Source organism: Mixophyes fleayi, chromosome 11 (assembly GCF_038048845.1).
Source record: "Mixophyes fleayi isolate aMixFle1 chromosome 11, aMixFle1.hap1, whole genome shotgun sequence".
Taxonomy (NCBI): Eukaryota; Metazoa; Chordata; class Amphibia; order Anura; family Limnodynastidae; genus Mixophyes; species Mixophyes fleayi.
The window spans coordinates 88,108,451-88,127,569 of NC_134412.1; the positions used below are offsets into that span (position 1 = coordinate 88,108,451).

At 37.9% G+C, this 19,119-nt stretch overlaps 1 protein-coding gene across 5 annotated transcripts in view; it reads right to left on the bottom strand.

Moving 5' to 3' along the window:
• PRDM16 (PR/SET domain 16) overlaps positions 1-13,259 on the bottom strand; it is a 48,839-nt gene extending 35,580 nt beyond the window's left edge. For 3 of the 5 annotated variants that reach the window (XM_075190160.1, XM_075190162.1, XM_075190161.1), the window contains exons 1-2: positions 12,917-13,259; positions 7,849-7,951 (exon numbers count right to left, since the gene is read on the bottom strand). In XM_075190160.1, coding sequence (XP_075046261.1) covers positions 7,849-7,951; positions 12,917-13,015 — 202 coding nt within the window. In that variant the 5' untranslated portion in view covers positions 13,016-13,259. The remainder of the gene's footprint in view (positions 1-7,848; positions 7,952-12,916) is intronic. The other 2 variants (XM_075190159.1, XM_075190163.1) reach the window with 2 other exon arrangements.
• Between the last annotated feature and the right edge of the window lie 5,860 nt (positions 13,260-19,119).

Below are 19,119 nucleotides of genomic sequence, written 5' to 3' on the forward strand. Positions count from 1 at the left end.
ACTATAAGTATAATCTATAATTCTTGTTTTGCTAAATTTACCCTATGGAGGTATCATACTGTCAGTATACAACAAGTACTTGCATTTATGTATAAAGCATCCCATTTTACACCAAACATTCATTTAGCTACAAAGGAAAGGGACATCAGCAATTCTGTTTGTCTGGCCGGCTATTACTTCCCTACAGGATGTCCAATATAATGCACAATAATGTGAATTTCGACCCTTATGTGGTCACTTGAGTTAAATTAGGAAGCTGGGAAACTGGAAGCGACTCTATTGTGCAGTGAATAACTATTCATAACAGCTTCGCATCTAGTCCAACGAGTTGTATGGCGCATACTTCATGGAAGATGGTTGAGGGTTAGGACGTCTGTGGTATGAATCCACCCTGCCACATATGAACGTTATATTGCAAAAATTGTTGCGTGCGATGTGTAATAGACAAAAGAAACCATATTTATAACAAGTATTGCTTTTGCATTTTTTAAAAAATGTTAATGAAATGTAAATTTGTAATAACAGTATTGTGATTGGTTGATGAGACGTTATTAACTGTAGACTAATTGACCATATAACTCTATATGCATTCGTACGGCTTAGCCAACCTGTGGCGCTCCGGCTGTTGTGGAACAACAAGTCTCAGCATGACAGAGAATTACAACTGATCTATCTGCCCCCTGTGTTATTCCGCAAAGTCGTGCCCTTGCTTATATTTGACAAACGTGAATAAACTTTTAGATGATGCCACAAACTGTAAAGTGGGTTCTCTGATGTCAATATAAACAGGTGAGATACGGTGCGTCTTCTATATTCCGGAGCCACAGGTGGTCTGTGTATGGTCTACAGCACAGGGGGTGCATATGTATCATAGACTGTATTACTATGTTGGATAATATAACCGAATTGTTATACTGAACTAAATATATGCACTATGTTCTCCTACCCCTTTGCGGCAGCTGCCACGTTAACAAGGAGGCGATTCCCTTATATTGCATCATTCTGAGCAAGCAGGGAGTGACTGACAGTCTTGCAGACCTGATCTGCAGAAATCCACGTTGTGGATTAAGGAGCAGGGCCAGAAATTTCAGATTTTTCTTTATCTGTATCAGATCCCACCAGGACACAGTCTTAAACATGTGGTAGGTGCTTCAGCTGTCTGTAACGGGATCGGGAGGTAATACCGTACATTTTAATAGAGCTACAGTAGAATGTCAGGGTAACTCTGAACGATCAATTTGTCCTTAGATGGGTTTGTCTCTGGAAACGCTCAGGCTTTCATGACATTCTGTGTGTTCTTTATTCAGTCTCCAAAACACGTGCTACTAACTGAACATATTATGGCTGACCGGAGGAGTGGGATATTATTATAGAAGGCAACTGAATATATCACATTTCTATAGCTAATATATATTGTGATTCCCAGTGATGTGACATGAGAATGCATGTCTATGATGTTTTACTTTTTTGTATTATATGGTTATAACTAGATGACACTGAACTCTACCAAGCTCCTAATGGCAATATAGTTATATGAATTGGATCATGTCATGTGACTGTCAGATGACATTTTGGCAGTCACATGACAAAGAAGCCATCTTTACAGCGCTGAAAGCCCTATCCTGTCTGTGACACCCTGAGAATGGCGCGGTACTGGGCAGAAACCGGTTGGTATTCCAATCATGTTTTCGGACCCGATTATTGAAATTTGATGCAAACACGTTAAGAATAAGGGAATGAATTCTGTTTATATTCTCCAAGATGGTTTCACTTTAATCCCCCTTTTCTACACTGCAAGTTCAATAAGCTCTTTGTCTCTTGGGCACAGTTGTCCCAAAAGTCATGGGACATAATTGTTATTAAAAGGGCTCTGAAGTGATCTATTAACTTTTAGGTGACCACTTCATCACCTCAATCTTCAGTTCGGCATTTTCCAAGCATTGAAAGAGAAAAGAAAATAGTGTCATAAAAATAGGACTAATTTTGGAAAATCGGGACACGTGGAAGATCCGTTCTTTGCCAATATCCCACCGACAACAAATACTTCAAAAAACAAAACAACAACAACAACAACACACAGAAGAGCAACATAAGGAATGTCGGTTTCACCTTACATGAAAACAAAGAACACAGCAAAGAAAACTTTCAAATAGCTATCCCAACTAGGTTCCACTAAATGAATCAACTAATTGCACAGACTTCCTCAAACCAGTTTAAGGACTGGAGATTAAGATGATGCGGGAAAATGCATTTCTGAAATTCTATGTTCCTGGGTTTCATGCAGCTCCAGTTCATTTTATGGTACCTAAGCCCATTCAGAAAGCGATTCTTTGAAGCACAATGAAAACTTCAGACCGAAAGAAGCAGGTTAAGTCCTTAAATATCTGGCTGGAAAAAAAAACCAAAACACAGAACAAAAAAAAAATACAAAAAACGGCCAGTTTTCTGCCTTGTTTATAAATCCGTGGTCGCAACAACGGTCTATCTAGAGTTCCATCAGCAACACTCTGTACAATACAGGAATGTAACTGAAAAATAAATCAGCTCCTAATGGCTTTCAAAAAAACCAAGGGGGAAAAGCAATTATATGGCATCTACATGCTAATCTACCAGAATAAAGTCTCAAAGGAGTTCAAGAACCCTACTCAAAATTCCAGCAGAGATAAGGGGTCTAGTGCTTTTGGCTGGGGTTGGCATAGAAGATTTCGACGATAATTATCTTCGTGCAGAACGGTTTTTATTTTGTGCATTTGCTTTCATGCGTAATTTACAGTTTAACCGGGTAAAGTAGAATTTGTTAGGTGGGGAAAAAAAATAGCGGTCCGCTCGATATGGAATTATTGTGCCCCTGGTACATTTGCATTAAAAAATAATAATAATAAAAAAAAAAAAATCAACTTACAAGTTGGCATTTTTCTGGGTAGGAGCAGAGGGGACCAGATTAAATTTCGTCAGTTTCTTTGTAAAAGGAAACATTTTTATTTGCACGCTGGCTGAGAGTTCTATAAGCTAAATTAGGCTTCGAGACTTTAAAAAGTGTTTAAAGGGTTCTTTACGAAATGTTTTACAAAGAACTAGGCTGTAGACGTGATGCAAATCTCTAATTCATGACAAATTACACCTTCCGTTACCTTTATTCATAGACCTGCTTGGCTAATGTTAAAATCTGGGACTGATCGTGTGAGTTGTCCCAGATTTTTAGGGGGGTGTCTACATGGGTACAAGGGGTGCACCTGAGCCCTAGGGAGGGATCAGTCACTCTCTGTAGTAAGATTTGTCATTATATTACATGCCGTAATGTGTACAATACACTTCTACATTAAACTAAAACATAACTTGGTATATATACATTTTTTCTTAATCATAAAACTTTCTGTCTTTAATCCTGCTGAAAGTACCTAAATATCACTGATAACAGAGGACAACAGCTTGCAGAGACACACATATCAAGGATTCTTCTGACAATATACATGGGGGTAAATGTATCAAGCTGAGAGTTTTCCAGCGGGTTTGAAAAGTGGAGATGTTGCCTATAGCAACCAATCAGATTCTAGCTGTCATTTTGTAGAATGTACTAAATAAATGATAACTAGAATCTGAACCCGCAGGAAAACTCTCAGCTTGACACATTTACCCCGTGATCTTTTATATAGCAGTGAGTAAATGTTACAAGATTTAAATACTATTGCATCGCATAGTATTTAGCTTTCAATTTCCCACAATTCTGCATCGTGCCCTGTCTGTAACTATTAAGGCAATTTTGTCAGACTCTGCTTCAAAATTTAGGCCAATTACCTGAGAAGCAACTAATTTATATCATAGAGGGGTCAAAACTGACTTTTCAACTTCCCTTTCAAAAATATTGTATCTATTGGAAGCCATGAAGTTACATTTTACTATATGGAGCAGGGTAAAGTGTTGTGTTCGGAAACACCCTTTTGTCCATCACAATTACACATCATACAACTGGCTGCAGGGAACCAGCGCCTACTGTAACACTAACGGGTGCTGTGTTTCTATGAAGGGGTACTAGTTGTCTTGCATCGAGTGCCTAATGTGGAACAGGAGATAATGAATTGAAAACGGCACAAAATGAGACAGTTTGGTTAAGTATCTTAATTTGCTTCACTGACTTATGAAAAACCAGAGCTACCTTGACAAACACCCCCCCCTTCCCCAGCCAGGACAGTATTGTTAGACAAAGTTATACATTTAAATAAATAAAATTGTGCAGTACCACTTATGGCCACCAGGCGGACGAAATTTCTCCATCCATACAGCATATTATTGTACCATGTAGCTTTCATGTAATGTAATTATTAATGTAATGGACATAACCACTGTGTAGCTATGGTGATGTCAAGTATGTGTCACTATAAGGACTGCATGCGTGAAAAAAATGGAAACATTACTGGAGAGGTAGGAGTTAGATACACTCTTTAGTAGAGTGTATCCAATAAACGGTTAAATATAATACGTAAGTTGTAAATGTACACTTATCCTTTAATGGACAGCCACCGTCAGGTAGATAATTATATTGTAAACAGTCCTACAGCCCTTGATTGGTTCCGTCTCTGTACACAGTGCCATAAACACAAGTTATATTCGTACTCTTGTACACACAGATCGGATTGTTCACCAGTGACAGTCAAATATTTACCAAAGTGTCCACAAACTTTTCCCAGTAATGTGGCCATTCTTAACCCTTTGTCTCCCACCAATACAAAGTCAATGCTAACTGCAAGGCTGGAGTGTGAAAGATTGTAGCTGACCTCAACCTTTGTGGATGGAATCTTACAATTACAGACGAATGTAATTGCTGACCACATCACACATGAATGGACCGTCGCCCCCAGGGCTGTTCATAGATTATAAATTCTGCAAAATTCAAATTTACAACTATAGAGCAGAATGGGGAAGCAAACGTAGAACAGAAAGATTATACTGCTGGAATGTCGCACCTCTGCCGAGCCGCCGGTTCCACCAAGAAACTGTTCATTCTACTTATAATGAATCCATGGTGTTCTGGAGGTGGCTATAGCTGGGATACTGTCCTCAGTGACTGTGCATGGGAGCTTGTGGACTGGCATGTTAAGACTATTTTGGGCACTAGGTGGCGCTGTAGTGGTGGACCAGCTTCTACAAGCACCTACTTAGGTTGAAGCCTTTATGCCACACTTATTTTCACCAAGCTTTATTAGATCGCTCAGGGGGAGCAGACATAGGAGCCCCTTATGGTAAACCACATGGTGGGTGAACATAGATATAAAGTGCACACTGACAAGTGACCACCTCGGTCATAGGGAGGATGTTCTCTCACAATACAATCATATTCACATAGATATTACTATGTAAGTGGTGCAAAAAAGAAATCCTAAATCAAAAAGATTTGTTCTGAAAGAGGATTGTCCCATTGCGTCACCGTGTGTGGGGGCAAATGGAATGATCACAGTGAGACAATGTCTTTTATGTATCACGTGCACACGATCAGGTTTATCAGATTTAGATCGTTTTGCGTGTGTACAAAACGCCAACAACCAGGTGGTTTGTTAAAAGATCTTTCTATCAAAATATAAAAGAGCTGCACTGACCTGTTGTGTTACAATCTCCAAGAGGGTCTTTATCTATTATTACAGAGAACTACTACATTTGTGGGAAGGGCTGCGTGTAAGGGAATGGATGCACGTAAGGGAATGGATACATGTGTGTGAAGGGCTGCGTGTAAGGGAATGGATACATGTGTGTGAAGGGCTGCATGTAAGGGAAGGGATCCATGTATGTGTGTGAGGGGCTGCGTGTAAGGGAAGGGATGCATGTGTGTGAAGGGCTGCATGTAAGGGAAGGGATCCATGTAAGGGAAGGGATGTATGTGTGTGAGGGGCTGCGTGTAAGGGAAGGGATGCGTGTAAGGAAATGGATGCATGTGTGTGAAGGGCTGCGTGTAAGGGAATGTATACATGTGTGTGAAGAGCTGCATGTAAGGGAAGGGATCCATGTATGTGTGTGAGGAGCTGCGTGTAAGGGAAGGGATGCATGTAAGGGAATGGATGCATGTGTGTGAAGGGCTGCATGTAAGGGAAGGGATTCATGTAAGGGAAGGGATGTATGTGTTTGAGGGGCTGCATGTAAGGGAAGGGATGCATGTAAGGGAATGGATGCATGTAAGGGAATGGATGCATGTGTGTGAAGGGTTGCATGTAAGGGAAGGGATTCATGTAAGGGAAGGGATGCATGTGTGTGAAGGGCTGCATGTAAGGGAAGGGATGCATATAAGGGAAGGGATGCATATAAGGGAAAGAATGCATATAAGGGAATGGATGCATGTGTGTGAAGGGCTGCATGTAAGGGAAGGGATGTATGTGTGTGAAGGGCTGCGCGTAAGGGAAAAGCTGCGTGTAAGGGAAGAGCTGCGTGTAAGGGAAGGGTATCCTAGCTGCGGGAAGGGTTGCATGTGTGGGAACCTTTAATCATCTGACTACTAATCAGATCCCCAGTAACACCACTGGTCATTGTAGTCCACACACTTTACATGGACACTTTGCTGCAGATACTACATACTACATACCAGTCTGCACAACATGACAATTACTAGGCAAGTAAATCATATTCTTATCATGTTTTAAACATTTCCTTTAAAAATGTCTTAAACAACGAGTCCGTCTTCAGATGACATCTATTTATTAGGCCGCCATCTCTCTGCTCTCTTCATGGCTTCCTTCTGTGCTTCTCAGCAAAGGCTTTATGAGATAAGTTGCTGATAACTGTTGCTAATGTATAAAACACTGACCTGCTTTACTATATGCCCCGGATACATTAGAGAATACCTCTGCATGGCATCTGAGGCAACAAAACAGTAATCTTTGCCTGGATAATATAAAGTCACTGCTGAAGTTCACAGGATACCATGAAGAGAAAGCAATCCATACACGCAAATGAACAAATCATCTGAATGTGAACAATTCTTTTATAACATACAAAATATAGAGAGGAAGAACAGAGACCAGCTGGGTAAATATATTAAAGAACGATTTTTGCAAATAGCCTTTGACAGCTAAATTTAAAACGGCAATGAGTTTAAAGGTAAATCTTGCCTTTAAACACATTGCCGTTTTAAATTTAGCAGTCAAAGTCACCGTATATCGGCGAGATGCAAAAATCGCTCTTTAATACAAATTACCCTCCGAGAATTACATCCAACTTGCAGAACTAGAGATAGGCATTTTCAGTATTCTTTTAAAACTATTACTGTTTCTGTTAATTAAGAACAATTTGCACCTATATAATGATTTAAATATAAGGTAGTGAGACAATAACTGATAATCCGTGTTACAGACTGTCCCCAATACATGCACATATGAGAGTCACGTCCCTACAAGCATCTCCCCAGCACAAAGCACCTGTTTAATAATCAATGTTCTGCAGGTTCTAGACAATCTCCTGACCTAACACTCAAACTATACAAGATTTAAAGCTTACTAGGAGGACTCAGAACAAGCAAAGCAAATAATAAGTAGCTATACAGGCCACTAACACTTACAAATATATTTTTGCTAACAATTTTCATTAAAAATAAAAAATGTACTTGAGGGTCAAAATTTCACACTGGCAACGTCTATGCGCTATAGACGTAGACAACCTACGCTTACCCATCTCACTGACATAGTGCCTGTATTTTAAGCTTAGGATGTGTTATTTGTATTGAGCACCATTTTTCTTTAATGGGAGACCCAAACGTTGATTTGTTTGTCATCTACGGTTGAGTTGACTGATGATGATTTGCAATATTAGTAGCTTAAACCTTGTCGGCTATACCGTGTCTATAAGTGGTGACGTGAGCAAAGAGCTTACCTTCTATATTTGGGGGCATGCTTCCCAGGGAAAAATTCCCCTCCTTCATATAAACCAACAATTCTTCTCCGGGCTCAATGTCTTTAATAACTTTATAAAACAGCTGTAGTGAAAAAAGAAAGATACAAAGAAATGGAGGTTAGAGAGACAACACATGCACTTAAGTATATTCACGGATACATGGGAGACACATCATTCTGGATTACGTATAAAAATTATTTGCCGTGCAAATTTACCAATCACACAAGCATAAAACATAAAAATATAACCATGTACAATATAGGCATCAGTTCTGGAATTTCTGAACTAAATAATAGGCATTCATAGCTCTATCACTTGCAGATCTGAGCCAGTAATAAGTCTTTTTGGAGAACATTAAACGCATGCTGGATACATAGGGCATTTTTCGCATGGGTTAAAGCAATACATATAGCTCAAAATTGAGTGTTGAAATTTTTAATGGTTGGGTATACAAGTCAGAGCAACGCGTAGCGGGAAGCAATTCCTGGCAAGGCTCGACTTTGGGCGATATTCCAGTTATGGCGTTAGCATAAACAGGAATACCCGTAGCAAAACCATTGAATCTTAAACGGCGCAGGCTGCTCTTTAACATTAAATGTGGGAACAGGGAGGGGGTCACGGGGCAACTGCAATCATTTTTTTTTTATGTCAATAAATTGCAACGCGCTTATGACTGACAGAAGCTGTAACGCATTCACAGGAACGTAGAACAGAGGAGGAAAACAAATAGCATTTTGGCAATGACAGGATCTTTCCAACGACGTTACAGCTCAGATTAAAGTACAGTTTCATGTGTTCCAGAGGAATCCTTAGTGGTTTTAATACATTTGCTTAGTGGCTAACAACTGTGGCAAATCAACTGAGAACCAGATGATGCTTGTTAAAAAAATAATAATAAAAGCTCTAAAAATGGCAGGTTTTGTACTTCTAGTAAGCCCCACTCGTATGTACACATTCAGAAGGCAAACAATGACATAAAAACTCTCTAATAATAATATTAATAATAATAATAAAAGCGTAAAGTACCTAAATCTCTGCTGGCAACAGCAGCTGGGTAATATGAAAAATAAAACGCACACAAACAAGACGACTATTAGGCAACGTCTACAAATAAAAGAAAACCCCCAGAGAACAAAATATTGTAATATAACAATCTAATAAAAAGCTCTATTCCTCTAAATATTATTTTTATTTGATGTTTTTACAAAACTGTGTTTGTTGTTTTTACTTCTAGCCTGTGACAGATTTCTATTGTTTTTTTTTTTTTGTTTGTTTTTTTATTATTAATTCCCCTTTTTATTTTATTTTTTGTTATCACTTTTCTTTTCGTTGATATAAAACGCCTTGCGATAAAAGCCACACACACTTTGCTGTCTCTCAGCACGGATGGACGTTGATTGGCCGCGCCAGCGCTGGATTTGACGTACATTTTACGCCTTTAGTGGAATAATACGCTGATGTAATTAACACCTCTTACACCTGCCTGTATCATTCGTTCAGGTAACATTTTTTTAGACTGTTCGCTGCAGCACAAAATAACCCTCCCCACCCCCCCCCCCTCTCTTATACCCTAAACAAATCTAGTAGAACAATTGGAATCTGTCAACAGGACCGAGCTGCCCCAAAGGGTTAATCACGATCCCCCCGTAACACCCGAGAATTTCATGTGTTTCATAGATCTGTCAAACTAATACTTGAAAATACTGTATGATATCCCTAGCAGGTGTGAAATTATTACCAATGCACGGAGAGAGTCTACGCTGCGGACTGTATGCGTGTCAGGGCCATCTTAACAACATTATGGGCCCCCGGGCAAAGCAGTGCACCGGGGCCCCTATATATAGATATAGATATATAGATGTATACAGATACAGATATAGATATATAGAGATAGAGATAGATAGATGTACTTGCTCAGTGACCCTTGTAGGTTTTTTTTGCAGGTTATTTTTCTTTTGCAGGATTATTTATTCTCATTAAGAGCCGTGCCTATGGGGCCCCCTTGCCCCATGGGGCCCCCCGGGCAGCTGCCCATCATGCCCAATGGAAAAGATGGCCCTGCTGCGTGTCTAACAGCCACGGTACATTGCAAATAAGGGGCTGCCTGGGCTTTAATTAACCCCTCGGATGCTGGACATGAACTCAAAACGGTAACCAATACTCCAAACAGCCATAAACACCATCAACAACAAAACAAAACAAAAATATAAAAAAAATATATATATAAGAACTACATAAAACACTATATGGAATTAATACTTTGTAAAAGTTATTGGGCTACAGCCAGTTTGTTGATTTGACCACACTCAAAACACGTGCTCGGGGGGGGGGGGGGGGGGGAGAGAGAATTTTTTTTTTATATAGAGCTCTGCGGAGTTTATAAAAATAACAAGTCTATTCTATTCAACAAACAAGAAGAGGAAAACAAAACCAAGGGCACGGCAACAATGCTTACTGATTGGAAACGGAGCGCTTTATAAGATGTATGAGCCTTTCATAACCTAGGAGTTCTGCTAATATATAAAAGTGCATTAATAGTTATTTGGAGGGGGGGGGGGGTCGTGTCTACGTCTGGGGTTTCTCAAACGCTGTAATGTGTTCCCCCCCCCCCACCCAGCCCCAGGGGGTACCTCAGGCAGACTCGAGGGGCTGATAGATTTAACTAAAAATAACCGTTTACTGTATTAGCAAAAGAAATAGAACATACACAAACAAAATCGGAGGGGATATGTATTCAACATATGAAAGACATAAAGGGGATACGTGTTGTATATTTTTACTTGCACTACGAAGTATACAGTGAAAAAAATATTTAGATATTAGAGGGTATTCCGTCAACAAAAGTGGTACGAATAGAGGGGGATAAGTGATCCAACAATCCTAAAAGTAGTCAAGAAAAATTCTAATTAATTTGTAGCTGGTGCAGAAAGGAGACATTCCTAATATTATCACATGAAAGCCCTCATTTGCCTAAACTTGTTACATTTTTTTTACGTAAACTCAGCACAATCTCCAGCCTCCCCATAAACTCATTCATTGCTCCATCTGATCGAATCATTGGTAGCACAAGAGGCTTTTAATGAGGCTTTTAATAACGCCAAACTATCAAAAGCATTCCTTATGCAATGTAACACACTCCTGCTGTCCCCTAACCGTCACCTCTCAGCCATTTATTTATTTTTTTATATTTAATTTATAGTAAAAATGTAACATATTGTATACAGCAAAGGATCAACACTGTGCAGCTTCCAAACATTATGTCCAAAAGTCCATTTCTTTTTTTTTTTTTAGTCCAGCAAAATTTTTTATTAATGCATAACTAAATTGTTGCTGAATATTCCTAATAGCCATGATAACATTAATAATCTATAACCAGGCAGACGTATAATGACAGAATGACATATCAAAATGAATGGACAAGCCATATATATTTGCTTTAACCCTTGGGAAATTTATAACAGACACTGATATTTACTAAATAAAGCATTCTAAAGATTATGGATATTGAAAGCATGCGTTAGAAATTATTTTTTAAAACAAAAATATTTCTTCAGCTACATATATATATATATATATATATATATATATATATATATATATATATATATATATATATATATATATATATAATGTTAATACCAGGAGCAGAGTAATCATTAAATTTGACGTTTTAATGCAGACAATTTAAATTTGGAAATAAACATGATATAAGTGGATTTCCACTCTTTTGAAAGAACAGGATTTCTTTTTTTAAAATGAATATTGCTTATGACTGTAAATAATGTCTAATATGATTCTGTTCAACTAACGTCTTTACTATTCAAAGGTGCTGTCTGTTTTCTACTGAAATGTGTCATCCTAATGAAAATACTTAGGCTTAGTTGGCATATTTTAAATTATTTAAGTATCTTTTGTTGATTAAAATGCTACAAATGACCCGTTTGGTTGAGGTCAAATCGTTCTCTAGTTCATGGGACATTGTCCTGCTACATTACTGCTTCTGTACAAGGAATGGAAAATCTCTCAACAATAAAGTATTCTAAAAAAGAAAAACTATTGCAATATCGTGTCAGCTAACAATCCTATTTATGAACATATCACGACCACGTTACCTTACGGTTATACGTAAAGCTCCAACAGAACTACATCTATCCATGAAAACAGTGTTTTCATGCACTCAATTAATATGTGTTTTAGAAGCTACTATTTTTAATTAGACATGCTTGTTTTAATGGATAACATTTAGCACTGTGCAAATAAGTAAATGCAAGCTTCCTATACAAGAAAACAAAAATAAATACAGTAATATTCTGCAGCTGCAAATCATCTGACCTCAGCAATTTCTATATTACAATGTTTCCAATTTTTCAGCTGTCAACATAGCAAAATAATATGCAAATAAAAACAGGGATATTGTTCTGTTTGTTTCTGAAATATGCAAAATATAAAGGTCTGTCTGCATTCCACTATACACCATATTCCTTCTGCGTTTATAGTATACTGTGCACTATGCATTGAATACCAACCGCAGCCAAATAACAGACGGGGGAGATTATTTTGGACACCTTTATAGAAATAAAATATTCCTAAATACCGGCTACTTATATTTCATGTTATTTAAAGAACAAGATGACCCTACTTCTAAGTAGGTTTTTTTTGCATTGAACGTACATGCACCGTCCCGGACGCTGTGTCCACTGGGGGGCGCCCTCTACCCACACATTACCCCTATGGCACCTACGGAGCCTACACATCGTTGTATTTCTTACTGCATGCTCATTTTTTTAACCATAGTTATTCAATGCAACTTCATATATATTTTTTTTACACATCTTGGAAACAAAGTCTAATGCAAGAAAAAAAAACAACCCACTAATAATAAAATAGCAACAATAATACTCTATGGAAACAAGGACAAGCCTATGGAAAGTCAACGCCACAACTTTCTCAAGTTTAAGCAGCAAAATACGAGATAGTGGGGGAGAGAAATGCAACAAAAAGGTGGAAAAGTGACGGAACACAAACACACACAATAAATGCATCTAACCTTTTTCCTCTGTGTAAGGTGCACCAATTCTTGGCTTGTGTCAATAGCCTTCCAGTCAGCTACTAGGGCAGTATCTGTGGAGTTCGTTGCAAACACCATCCTTCATGCATTAGTGACAAACACACACACACACATACACAGGACACAGGGTCAGGCTGTCTGTGTGCATGTGTGTGTGCCTATGTTGTGCATGTGTGTATGTGTGTGTGTGTGTGTGTGTGCCAGGCCTGAAGATAGTCCCCCCTGAACTATCCTAGTATTCTGCATCATCACGTTATCTCTCCTGAGGTGGGGTTTCATAGCAGATTATCCGACTCTCAATGGCCTGAGATCCCAGCCTCAGACACTCCCCCTAATCTCATCTCTCTAGAGACCCTCCCAACATTATGTCTGTATCAGAGGCTACAATAAGCTGCAAATCATGAGAGGGAAGAAGTTTCCTCTCTTCCTCTCTTGCACACAATCCAAGTTTGCAAACTGTTGATGCATTTTTTTTTTTTTAATTATTTTTTTGTACATGTCTTGTGCAAACTGGCGAGCATTGGTATAAAGAGCTAGACCCCTGGTCCCTAGCTAACAATGCATTTAAATAAGTTATTTTTTTTTTAATATAAAAAATCTCACCTAATAAAATAGCTCTTTAAGGGCCTTAAGGTGGCAAATATTTCCATTATCCTCTCCTCCCTTTGTTTAAAGAATTTGCACTCTCACAAAAAGTGGTGTGAACAGCAAATTTTCGATTAAAGAACATTGCAGAGGAAATCAAGAATTTTTTTTAATAAAAAAAAAAATACAATATAATTACATTAGTTTTCTGTGGTTTATTAAAACCCACAATGCAAATAAACGGAGATCTTTAGCCACATTGTAAGCTTGCAGTATCTTATTTATGAGAGGCTGTGAGCAGGTACCTGAAATATTTAATTATAATATTTTGTTTTGGGCTGATCAAGCAATTTAAGACCAGTCCCCCAAAACAGAACATAAAATTAGAAATCAATCTAACTAAAATACTAGATACAACTGTTCACATATACATTTGTGATCGTCATTTATATAGACTACAAGGCATGTTTAATTTATAGCTGAATAAAATATAACAATTAAGTTTTTTTTCAAATGTCCCTTTATACGAAAACAACAGAATTCAGAAAGCAATGAACATGACATTTGACAGACAGATAAACCAGAATGCTTTATTTGTATATATATAACACTTTATATATAATGCTTCATAATACACTGTTAATTTATTTTTAATTTTATTATAGTCTACCAACAAATAACACACAATATAAAAATGTATGTTTCTTAATGTACATATTAACAAATGTAATTGTTCTTTTTTTTTTATAATGCTACGGTGGAACCATTAATTGTCCTCACATCTAGCGGCCAATCCATGAGGTTTTAAATAAAGGCTAATTCAATTGTATAAAATATAAGTAAACACCTTTAATAGTTATATCGTGTTCACCCCACTGTAAAATCTAATGTTCGTTTGTTCTGTTCATTAGCATGCTCAAATGATTTGTAAATAAAAAGCAGAATATATATATCCAAAAGATGGGTTTGGTTAATATAATTTCACGGTTTCTGGGATATGGTGGCGGTGAGCGGAGGACACTTAATACGTTACTTTATTGGTGTAATATAATTTCATTCAATTGTCTAATAATAAAAGGATTGCAAATGGTATTGTGTTATCTTATAGATTTCACGTTTCTCCTGTCATCTGTACAAACAAAGGAAAAGGTTTTAATGTTAATTGATTTATTTAGGTTTGAAAATGTCCCCTATGTTTGCTGAAGCACTTTCCAGAATCAGGTTAATTTTTTTTTTTTTTTCGGTATATAACCCAGTACAGCCAGCCTAATGCTTAGCTGTGTTTCCCTAATGCAGATTGCAAACTACTTGTGTGAAACAATAAACTCTGCATTGTGTAAACGACCCGCACTCTGCAACCACAGGGATGGGAGAAAACTGAAAAAAAAATAAAAAAATAAAAAATATAAAAATGGCCTAACGAAAAAAAACAAAAACAAAATCGCATCTTGCGTCAAAACCCATCGTTACAATGATTAGAATACGGGGAGACGTTAATATGGAGAGCGTATGAAAAGGTTTGGATATATGACTTTTTCTCTAGCCTTCATTAATTACAGAAATACAGAAGACAGCCTACAAAACTGCTAACTACATACATACATATATATATATATATATATATATATATATATATATATATATATATATTTATTTATTTTATAGCACACCTTTATACCAGTGTACCCTATATACGGCACTGCGGAACCCTTGTGGCGTCTTATGAATAACAGATAATAATAATACCCGTATATATTGTGCACAGAAGTAAAACAATAATGGGTAGATATAGAATAAAAATTGTAACAAAGAACTGTTTAATTTTGTGTGTTTGTTTATTTCAAACGCATTTTATTGTGTTTCCTAACAGTAACACAGAACACATTATTATAGCAGGTAATCTCACGCACCAGGTACGGTACCAGTTACCCAAAACTCTAATACTATCCCTCAAGGAATTGGAAACAATGGGTCCAAACATACACTAAAAAGCGGTAGCCTGCAACGTAAAAATATGTTTATTTACAGAAAGCCTCAAATAATGACATACAAAATTAAAACGCTATTAAAAATATAGGCCTGGCACTGAGACAAATCACATTTTTGTTCCAGGGGTTCCAAATTAAAGACAATACCCCCTTCTGCCTTGCCAAGGACCGGACCTATCATCCTAATCTTGATGCACAATAAAGCACCCATGGGCTTAATTTTTTAATATATACATATACGTGATTATTATTTTTTTTTTTAATAGGGTAATATCTGGTTAAATTATGCTTAAATGTTAAATATTAAATTATAATTCTACCAAAAAATAATGCCCCCTTTTTTTGTGTGTCAAAGTCTTGTAATTTATTGTTGAGCCAGCTAGTGAGAATTCTCACCAGTCTTATGAAGTACGTGGATATTGAATTGTTTCTAACAAAAGGCTTCACTTCCTGTCAGCTCATTGCAGAGTGCGTCCAGACATCTAGGTAAAAGACCGGGCCGCTCAGCTCTGAACAGAGAGGGGAAGAGGTGGAAGCTGCTCCTAGGGTCCCAATGTACTTTCCTTTGTTCTAATTACTTGGAAAATTATATATATATATATATATATTTTCATCTGTGCTGGTGCAGAAAGCTTGTGTAATGAGCGTTTAACAAATCACTTGCATTGTGTTACCAGCGACTGTTGTAGAGAAATGACTTCACACGAGCTCTTGTAAATATGATTGTGTCGCTCTTAATATCTGATTCAAATTACAGATAGGTTCTGGTAAAATCAACGGTAACACTTTATGGCACAACAACAAGGATATCCCCGATAGGTAATCTGCGCCTCACAGGTTATAGTTTTATTACTGCGGTCATCAGTTTTATCTACTTGAGAGAGGTGGATGGTCCGTCTCATACTAGTCACAATTAAGCTGTTACTTGCGCACTGTGGTGGCAGCCATTTTGCGCTTGACTAAAAATGCACCAGGAAGCAGCCAATCGACACACAAGAAGCTGGTGACATCTTCGCGACACTTGGTGACAAATGACCACGAGTCACTGGCCCCTAGTGAATGGATAGGCTGTATTCTTGGTCACGTGGGTTCAGTTCACAAAATGGCTGCCTCCACAGCACGTACATTGACACAGGTGGTGTTTTATTCTTCCCAACAGCAGGACAATATGTGGTTTGCGAAAAGCATAACATGGCTGCTTTATTAGAAGACGTAGGGATAATATTTTCTTTCTATGCCATTTGCTGGTTGAGTCCCATCATTAGCTAGAACGAAGGCTAAACAGAAGTGGACCAGGGTAGCCATCTTTAATTCTTCAGTGGCCCTATCCATCATGACAATTTGGAAATTTAGTGAGTCCGATAAAGAGGGACTTATCATGCGTATATACTAGCCTACTCTCCGGGAATGTCCAGTAGACTCTCAAATTCTAGGAGTACGGTCATGTGTCGAGAAAATCCCAACAGTACCAATTTTCAGATCCCCCACAAAGGGGTGTGTCCTATTAGAAAGTAGTTGTGGCTGCTGCACCTGATACAGGTCAGAGGTGTGGTTTAGGAACAATGTGGGTGGGGTTTTGATCTAGCCCTTTAAAATTATTGGGAGGTATGTGACCAATCAGCGTTCTCAACACAGGAAGAGTCTGTGTGCATAAGAAGCACAGAATGGGCCATTGTAGATGTGCCCTAATGGGGTCATCACCCCCTGACAGTACAGACCCCTGCCCTTCTTATACTTGGGGGATGGACTGTTTAATATTTGCAAAAAAAAAAAAATTTCAGTGATCAATCTCCTTTAAGACGGCAAAATCTAGATGTGCGATAAACACGATGAGGGCTAAAAGGAAACTCCTTCTTGCAACTGATGAAAACTTTGTAGAAACAAAAATCATCACAACTTGGTGACAAATCTACCAGGGCAACGTGTGAAGCTCGTACTGTAAAAGTGAAAACACAGGTTGGTAAGAAGTGGTTTTACAGGTCTTGGTAAAAGTGAGATCATGCGATACATTAACTGTGGGAACTTATTCGTATTTAACAATTCTCATTAAAATGTGCTTACTTGTAAAATTGTAACAATTCCATCGCTTGTTTACAGCAAAAGTATTTGTTTATTTCCAGAGACTGATGGTATCTAACAATCTTTAGATTGGAACATAATAATGACAATTATTTGTGGCCTGGGTTTGTTTAAAAGCTTGAACTATTATTACTAATGTGATTATTTATTTGGAAGGCGCCCGCGGCAATGAACAGTGCAGCGGAACGTGCAAAACAGGGACAAAAATAGGGACAAGCAAGGTGAACAAAATTAAAACAGGTCCACATTATTATAGCAGCTGTAAAGGAACCTCATTGAGAGGAGTCTTTTATTAAAGATCTGCAGACAACACATTTTTTAATAACAATAATCACTTTTAATATTAAATGAAATTGAAACCGTAAATGAGAAATATGTCTTTGCCCTTTGAGAATCACACGTTTGTTCCCTCCACACACCACAGGTGATAGAGACAAACAAGTTCTCTCTGACACTGGTGTAACACCTCCTAGTAACGCTGCACTAACCACAGGAGGCAGGCGGAGATTATTCACAAGGTTTGTGCACAGTGAACTCACCACAAACCCACAGGTAACTCGTTGAGTAAACACCCAGAGAGGTCAGACCTCAATGTGAAAAACTAAACACAGCAGACAGCTGTCATGGCAGAACATATGTTCCGTGTAGTGTAGGTGGACGGGACTGAAAAAATGTATATAACAGTCCATCATGATCTAAAGAATGCACCAATAATGATAAATAATAGGAAATAATCATCCTGACCACTGGACATGATCATAATACAATTCTATTACACTGTATACAGACATAGGACACTACACCCCCGACATGACCTGACCGCTGGACATGATCATAATACAATTCTATTACACTGTATACAGACATAGGACACTACACCCCCAACATGACCTGACCACTGGACATGATAATAATATAATTCTATTACACTGTATACAGACATAGGACACTACACCTCCAACATGACCTGACCACTGGACATGATAATAATATAATTCTATTACACTCTATATAGACATAGGACACTACACCTCCAACATGACCTGACCACTGGACATGATCATAATACAATTCTATTACACTGTATACAGACATAGGACACTACACCCCCAACATGACCTGACCACTGGACATGATCATAATACAATTCTATTACACTCTATATAGACATAGGACACTACAACTCCAACATGACCTGATCACTGGATGTGATTATAATACAATTCTATTACACTATATATAGACATAGGACACTACACCTCCAACATGACCTGACCACTGGGCATGATCATAATACAATTCTATTACACTGTATACAGACATAGGACACTACACCCCCAACATGACCTGACCACTGGACATGATCATAATACAATTCTATTATACTGTATACAGACATAGGACACTACACCCCCAACATGACCTGACCACTGGACATTATCATAATACAATTCTATTATACTGTATACAGACATAGGACACTACACCCCCAACATGACCTGACCACTGGACATGATCATAATACAATTC